The sequence below is a fragment of the Brachionichthys hirsutus genome, chromosome 19, assembly GCF_040956055.1.
Source record: "Brachionichthys hirsutus isolate HB-005 chromosome 19, CSIRO-AGI_Bhir_v1, whole genome shotgun sequence".
Taxonomy (NCBI): Eukaryota; Metazoa; Chordata; class Actinopteri; order Lophiiformes; family Brachionichthyidae; genus Brachionichthys; species Brachionichthys hirsutus.
In genome coordinates, this window is record NC_090915.1 from 11,262,444 (window position 1) to 11,270,722 (window position 8,279).

The following is an 8,279-nucleotide window of genomic DNA, read 5'->3' on the forward strand; positions in this document are numbered from 1 at the left end:
TTAGGAAGTCCTGTTGCAGTATTTCTCCGTACAAACATTTGTCCATTTATTCCAGGGTTAACGGCTAGAGATCTCCGATCGCGGTGCGCAGGCCGAGCCGAGACTCGGGTGGAAACACGAGAACGCAGGCGGAGGCAGATAAAAATGGTTCCATCGCTCTTTGAAGCCATAAATAAATAGATTAGGAGTTTTTCTACGCGAAACTTGCATATTCCTGTGAGTTTATATAAAACGGTAAAACACCTAGGAGGGTTTCTAATGTTACAATGATTATCCTGGCCATGGATCAGGAAGTCAGAGTGAACGAACTTCAGTTCCTGACAAGTTAGAAGAGATTTATTTCATCATTTCTTTCTTCTCAGCAACATTATACAGTAAAAGAAATCAAAGATTAAAAACCGATCGGCCAACATTGATTGTCGTCACACGTCCAGGTTCTCCTGTGTACAAAGACGTGACCGGGTTCAGTGTGCAGTCAAAATATAAAACATGATCGTCTCTGGGTGGAAGCAAAAGACCGACATATAAACATCAGGCTCAGGGTTTGCTGCACGCCTTCAGTCCAACGCCAGCTTCATCATCCTCCTCATCATCAGAGCATTCAGCTGGTGCGCACGCACAGCCATGCTTTATAAACAGGCCGTTTGTACATGATCTCTCTACAGTCAAGGCAGTTTGATTCCGTCCCGTATTGATCAGGACGGCGACAGTAAAAAGGACCCGAAAAACGGGCAACTTATTTAAATGTCTGCTCTTAACACCCGTTAACAGTTAAATAAGTTAGCCGTTAACAAGTCAAAATCATTTGATCAGTCTAAGACCCTGATCTGTGGATCTTTCACAAGCTAAAGCCAGAGCAGGAAGGCACTTGAAAATCTTTACACAGTTTAACGTCTATAAAAAAAAAAGAGACGATATTTGAGAGTGAAACAGGAGTGACACCTGTTTGACATGAGAGGAGCTGCAGGAATCTGCAAACACAGTTTGAGTTCTACTACGACAGCTAGTTTATAACAGCAAGAAAAAGAGGCTGAAACCTGCTCACTAAAACTCACTAAAAGCATCATCGCTCACTTCCAGAATCCTGAAAGAGTCACGGACGAACCCGCATGACAGAGACCTCAGAATGGATTCCAGGATTCCATCCATCTCACTCTTCACCATCTTCACAGAACGGAACTCCTTTCTAAAGGCCGAGTCTGGAAATCTGGACGTGTTTCTTATGAAGAGGATTTTTTTGGGGTCTCCCATTAAAAGGAAGGACACGCCCTATATATTTACGGGTCAGGCGAGTAGCCACGAATCTGCTCATTTCTTTCTGTTTGACATTTGTGTTTACACAAATATCCGTGAAGCGTCTGAACTTAGTGTCGAAAAACATTCAAGTTTACATCAAGACGCGGTAACCAAGGCAACAGACCGCCCCCAGCTACAGCTCGGTGTCGTTGTATCTCTGAGGGTTGTAGTAGCCCTTCTTGGTCTGCTCGGCCAGCTGTCTGCGGTACTCGGCCTCGTCATCCTCCTGCCCTCTGCTCTCAGAGTACGGCGGCCCGAAGGGGGGCTGCTGCTCCGGATTGGAGCTGGAGCTGAAACGCACACACACACACGCACACACACACACACACGCGCACACACACAGGAGTTTAGCTCTTCCTCTGGTAAGGCTAAAGCTCCCAAACACACGTCATCACAGCGGCGCTCTAACCCTATTGGCTGGGGCCGGTTGAGGTTGGGCTTGGAAGTTTCACTGGGATGGCGTAGATGTCCGGATGCTTCTGGGCGATTTCCAGCTGTGCACAGATGAGAGCAGACCCAGATGTGTCACATCGAACACGGCATTTAAATGTCGTTCATGCAGCTTCCTCCAGCTCCGTTTGCTCCACGGACACGCGAGTCCAGGACCGGCTGGAGGCGTTACACGCCTAAACGGCTGCTGAGGTGGGAGGAGGAAGGTCACCTCTGTCACCTCCGACCGCTCAATGAATAAACACGTCGCCACGAAGGATCGGGCCAATAAAAAGGGTTCTGACCCGAGCGCTTTCTGCCTCCTGCAGCTCCAGCATCCTCTGGGCTCGGGCCAAGTGGTCCATCTTCTCGAAGGCTTTAATCTAAGAGGAAAGCAAAAGGGAAGCACTTTTCATGCTCCAGCGATGAGTCATTGCAGAAACTGCACAAGATTCCTGTGAAGGCGACTCTTAAACAATGGACATGGGCGAAGACGAGGCCGCTGGGTGGAGCTGATGAAGATGAGTAAAGCGTTTATGGATGAAAGAGGAGGGCAACGCGCTCCGTTACCTGCTCACCCGTTCTCTGTTCATATTAGAAGCAAAGGACGAAGAAAGAAGAACGAGAGCGATTTATTAACGGAGCAGCGGACAGGCAGCAAGAGGGACGACTATCAGGACCCCAACCTTGCCCAGGAAGGACTTGTTGGCAGGATCCTCCTCCCTCTCCGGGCTCGGCTCCTCTGGCAGATGGTTGGGGCGGGCGATGCCGGGCTTCAGGGCTACGGGGGGAGGGGGGAGGGGCTTGCTTCCGGCCACGGCGTCGCTGCTGATGGTGCTGCTGGAGCGCGACTCGTAGCTGCGTGACGAGTCGGTCCGAGCGTGAGGACGCACCTGTCGCGGGAGAGGACGGTTTAGTTTGGACCGTTTCGCTCAGCCGTCCAGCTGAAGGGCGGGAGGCGGAGCTAATGAGACATCGAGCAGGGGGGGACGGGGACGGACAACGGGGACGATCTCACCTTCGGGGGTTCAGGAACAAAAGACGGGGGCGGACTGGGCTCTCTGTTTAGCATCTCTCTGCTCCCCGACCTCCTCATGCGAGCCCGGGGTTCAGGCCTCTGCACGCACACACACACACACACACACACAGGCTCAGATCACACACACACACAGTGCGGTTTGGGGGGGGGCGCTCTCACCTCGTCCGGGAGGACGGGCTCTGACGACCGACTGATGGCGGACACGGGCTGCGACTCCTCCGATGGCTCGTCCAGCTCGTTGTCAGTATAAGCCCCGCCCTCATCTGCCGTGTCTTCGTAGTCGCTGGCGAGACGGCTGTCCATGCTCAGGTAGTCGGCGCTCATCGCCGATAGGTAGGACATGCGGTCGTCATGGAGATCCAGGTCCTCCTCTGAGCCATCCAGCTGAGAAGGGGAAGAAACGACAAGAGGAAGCGGCGTCATTGCTGCCGACTCGGGCCTGGTTGACGCGAGGCGCCCTGATTGGGCGGGGGGGGGGGGGGGGGGACTCGCCTTGCCCTCGCACACCCACACGGCTCGGTCCTGCTGCTCCTGGATCGAGTCCTTCACGGCGCCGTACCACGAGTCATTGGCCGAGTTCAGGTCAATAGTCGCTGAGCAAACGAAACGAAACACAAGAGCACCTGATGAACCGGGACGTTCCGGGTCCTCCTCCGGTTCCAGGTCCGGAGGACGATGTCCAGGTGTCCCCAGGTCAAAGACGGAACGCCCAGATACCGGTGAACAGGTGGGAGCAGGTCTTCCTCAGCTTGACGGCCTGCTCGTAGAGCTTGCGCGCGCTGCGACTGGACCCGGGTACGAGCCGGTTCCTCATGGTCTTCACGCCCTGCTTGCTGTCTGGGTTCAAGAAGACCACGATGGGGTACCACTGGGTGTAGTTCAGGGTGTCCACGGCTTTGGGCGTCACGTCCAACAGGGCGTGGAGGTCCTGAGGGAGGCGGCGAATGTTAGTCCTGGTCCAAGTCCGTTCATAGAACAACGTTGTCATGTACAGCAGCGGCCCCCAACCACCGGCCCCCAACCACCGGTACCGGCCCCCAACCACCGGTACCGGCCCCCAACCTCCGGTACCGGCCCCCAACCACCGGTACCGGCCCCCAACCACCGGCCCCCAACCACCGGCCCCCAACCACCGGCCCCCAACCACCGGCCCCCAACCACCGGCCCCCAACCACCGGCCCCCAACCACCGGTACCGGCCCCCAACCACCGGTACCGGCCCCCAACCACCGGCCCCCAACCACCGGCCCCCAACCACCGGCCCCCAACCACCGGCCCCCAACCACCGGCCCCCAACCACCGGCCCCCAACCACCGGTACCGGCCCCCAACCACCGGTCCGTGAGGCATTTGTTACCGGGCCGCACAGAAAGAATAACTAATTTATACAATTTCCGTTGTATCGATTATTAGCGTCTAAAAGGTGTTTTATTTTGAAAAACGACCGGATTTCATGTAACATTGCCGTCGAATTTTCTTGGTCACGTGATACGTTACTCAAAACAGACGTGAACTAGTGAAAATAAATTTTAAAAAAACCAAACGTCTTTGGAGAGCTTCTTTGCTAATGGGAAAGTCCAACCGAGGAGGAAGAAGAGGAGGAAGAAGAGGAGTCGACGACCTCCAAGAAAATAAAACTTCTTTTAACAGCCAAAGAAAGAAAAAACGTGAACATGAAGGACAGAAGCGATTATTGAGACCAGAACTAATGGTGAGTAGATATTGGTGTAATGTTTGCTTAATAGTTATTGCAAATGCATAATATAAAGTTTATTGGTGAGATTAGATTCATATTTTCTGTTTAATTACCCCCCCCTCTCCCCGGTCCACGAAAAAAATGACACACACACACACACACGCACACACACACACACGCACACACACACACACACACACACCTGCTCAATGATTTGTCTGATGGTGTTGAGCCTCACTACTCCAGAGGATTTGTCACTTCCTGCATCCTTGGGCTCCGTTCCTGAATGAGAGAAGAATCACGCCGTGGGATTACGACTCAAACGGCGCCTAACTCACGGGGGGGGGGGGGGGGGGGGCAGCACTTACTGGCAACCACAAAGTCGTTTGGCATGTCGTTGGCCAGCTTTTCATTCACTGCATCAGAGATCGGCCCAAATATCACGACAGGCCTCTTGAAACCGGCTGAAAATCATTGGAGAAGTATCCGGAGTCAGTGGCGGCCGGACAGGAAGCCTCACCGCTCCGCGTCTCGGGTACCTTCCCGTAGGACCACCCTCTCGTAGGCAGGGAAGCGCGTGGTGATCGGCGCTGCGCTCAGGTCCTCCCGGCTCTTTCTCAGGTCTTTCTTCTTGGCCGCCCTTTGACCTCTCAGCCTCCAGAAGTCCCCTCTGTCGTTACCCGACGCCGCCCGAGCAGCGTTCTGAACGTTGGACATTTGTTCCGCTCTGCGAGACAACGTGAAAAGCAGCGGCATCGTTTCCTGAACCGGTCCGCAGGTCTTTTCCCATCATGCACCACAAACACACCTGCTCTTGTTGGGGATGATTCCCTTCTCCAGCAGCTGGTTGTCGCCGCCGGTCCGGATGGCGAGCCAGTTGCCCAGCTTCCCGTCGTACAGCGTGTCCGTCACTTTGAAGATCTGTCCTCGACTGAAGGGGAGGCACTGAGGAGCCTCCTTCTCAAACTCAAAGTGGGTCCTGACGAAGAAGGAGTCTCCTCTGCCCGACGATAAAATGTCTTTGTACACTGAAACAGACGACAAGCGAAGACGCTCCAGTCGTAATTTATAAACGCTAAATAAATGTTAGCGTTAGCGTTAGCCTCTTTAAGCGCCGCTGTGCTGGAGACGCTCTACCTTCAGGTTTGCTTTGTGCAAGAATCGTTACATCTTCTCCTTTGGGAACCTCCAGGAGGTAGAGGACGGCGTCCTCGCGCACCATGTCTCTGAAGTCCACGTTGTTCACCTGGAAGACAGACAGGAAACGCCGTGAGAAGCGGCCCAGAAAACATCTGATATAAAAACAGAAACGATGTGGATCCTGATGAAGGTGGAACAGATGAAGTCTCGCCTTCATGATCTGATCTCCCGTGAGCAGGCCCTCCTGCTCGGCGGCGCTGTCCTCCTGAACGCCGGCGATGAAGATGCCGACATCGTTGCCCCCCGCCAGCCTGAGCCCCACGCTGTCCCCTTTCTGGAAGCGCACCATCACCGTGCTCGGCCTGGACGATGGGAGACAGTCCCGATACGAGCTCAACACCGGACGGAAGGACGGTGTCGACGGCCGGACGGTTGAACTGACCCGTACACGTCCAGGTCCTCCACGCTCGGCTTCAGCGGCACCTTCGGGGGGGCGCGAGCTTTCGGGGCCGCAGCGACTGCTGCTGCAGGGACAGAACAAACCTTCGTGCTTTCGCCATCGCTCCTGAACCTAGCAGGAAGATTCAACGGGTTTACCTGGTGGCGTTTCTGGTCGAGGCGCTTCCCTCTCTGCTGGCGAAGGGGGCGTGTCTTCTGCGGCTCTGTCGAACCCTCTGAAGGGAGTTGCTCTAGCACCCATTTTGGCTAGCCTATTGGGCGGGTCCTCTCTGGGGAAAAAATAATCAAGGATCAACTGGAGAAAGTCGGTTGGGATCTCTTGTTGCATGTTGTCCAGCAGCAAACTGCAGCCCCCGGGGGGGGTGAAGTCCTCGTCATGACCCACAATGTCTCACCTGGGTTTGTCTCGAAGCCTTTCATTGGACGAGTGGGACGAGAGGTCGGAGTGGTGGCCTCGCCTGTCGTCCTGCGGAGAGTAAGAGCGGTACGACTCGATCTCGGAGATATCTGCAACAAAACGGGGTCGGTCGTCATCACGACGGTCCAGATCCACCTTCATGGTCCGAGGCCGATCGGGACGGAGGACGCCGATAATGGTGGGATCAATAAAGCACAGCCACAACGGATCAGAGGGACGCTGGACGGAGCACCGGCCTTCACTTAATGAAACGCTGTCACATCCAAGAGAAGTATTACGATTGAGGGATTAAATCACCCCGCCTGAAGCCAGTGAGCTCGCTCACACACACACACACGCACACGCACACGCACACACACACACACACACGCGCTCACGCACACGCTCACACGCACACACACACACACACACACGCACACACACACGCACACACACACACACACACACGCACACGCACACGCACACACACACACACACACGCACACACACACGTCCCAGAAGAAATGGGTCACAGGTCTGCCGGCTCCCCTCCCCTCCCTGCAAACATCATTCCGGACAAATCACGGCATGCCGTTTGGTCATGTGACATTAAAAAGGAGGCAATGCTAATGGTAAACTTTACAGCTTTACACATTTAATCAAACAGTACTAAATCCTGCCGCGCGAGTAGAGCTTTTATTTGTGAATGAGTCGATCCTGATGGCTCGCGCCGGTTAGCCGCTACACCGCGTAGGACCTGCTGCTCTCACCGTCGAGCTCCGAGTCGCTGTCCACCATCGGGGGGACTCGGATCAGCACCTGCTGGTTGTCCCTCTGCACCACCATCTGCAGCTTCCCACGAGACTTCTCGATCAGCTTCCCGGCGTCGCCGAGAGACAGGTTCTCGGTCGCCGTTCCGTTAATCTGACCGGGAAAACGCAACAGCGTGAAACGGTAAAAGTGACACTTTCAGGAAATAAAAAGGCAGAAACTTTTCTCTTGAACACAACATCGTGTCTTTTTGTTCCGCCAACACCAACATTGTTGCAGTTCACGATCGGAGTCTCGTGTTGCATTTCTTTATTTGTGATGTGAGGACGTCAGATTATAAAGTAATCCTCTGGATTAAAGTCTGAGACTCATCCTGCTGCTGCTTCACTGTTCCGCCTGAAACCACGCAGCTAAAAACAAAAGTGTGTGGATCCAAACGTCGAGAACCCAACAGAACCCAACAGAACCGTCAGCTCGCCGGTCCCGTTTGTGAAACGCAAGGATTTACGGTGGCGCAGTGGATAGCGCTGCTGCCTCACAGATTCCGGGTTCGATTCCTTTCTATGCTGAGTTTGTATGTTCTCTTTTTAAGAAAAGGAAATTACTACGTAAACATAAAAGGTAATCAATCAATAATCACTAATAAAAATTGACTGTGATATCCATACCCGAAGCTCGCCAAGCCGCCCGCTGATCAAACCGCAACGTCACCTTTAATATGATGTCTCCCTCCTGCAGGTTCCCTTCTCTGTTAGCCAGCCCGGTGTTGCTCATCTCTTTGATGAAGAGCTGGCTGCCCAGACGAAGACCGTACTCTGGAGCAAAAGAAACAGGTAAACACACGACACAAAACACAGTCCCACCCCAAGTGTACTACAGCCGCAAGTACTGTAATACCTTCACACACGAGTATACTGGACTGAGCTCGTAACTCAAATACATTTTTCCCATCCAGAATAACTGCAAAGATAATTTGTTCTGTCCGTCTATAAACGCTCAAATCAACGCTAATAACAATATATGTTTATAATTGCTATATAGACGCACACAAAAT

General features: G+C 53.6%; 1 protein-coding gene across 1 annotated transcript in view; it reads right to left on the minus strand.

Moving 5' to 3' along the window:
* Positions 1-321: 321 nt before the first annotated feature.
* LOC137908827 (tight junction protein ZO-2-like) overlaps positions 322-8,279 on the minus strand; it is an 11,555-nt gene continuing 3,597 nt past the window's right edge. The window contains 20 exon segments of the mRNA XM_068753249.1: positions 322-1,586; positions 1,706-1,736; positions 1,739-1,790; positions 2,031-2,108; positions 2,412-2,618; positions 2,744-2,842; positions 2,924-3,148; positions 3,257-3,357; positions 3,482-3,692; positions 4,661-4,740; positions 4,827-4,922; positions 4,998-5,185; positions 5,267-5,486; positions 5,596-5,704; positions 5,810-5,960; positions 6,041-6,122; positions 6,196-6,326; positions 6,453-6,564; positions 7,225-7,378; positions 7,937-8,040. Coding sequence (XP_068609350.1) covers positions 1,430-1,586; positions 1,706-1,736; positions 1,739-1,790; positions 2,031-2,108; positions 2,412-2,618; positions 2,744-2,842; positions 2,924-3,148; positions 3,257-3,357; positions 3,482-3,692; positions 4,661-4,740; positions 4,827-4,922; positions 4,998-5,185; positions 5,267-5,486; positions 5,596-5,704; positions 5,810-5,960; positions 6,041-6,122; positions 6,196-6,326; positions 6,453-6,564; positions 7,225-7,378; positions 7,937-8,040 — 2,588 coding nt within the window. The 3' untranslated portion in view covers positions 322-1,429.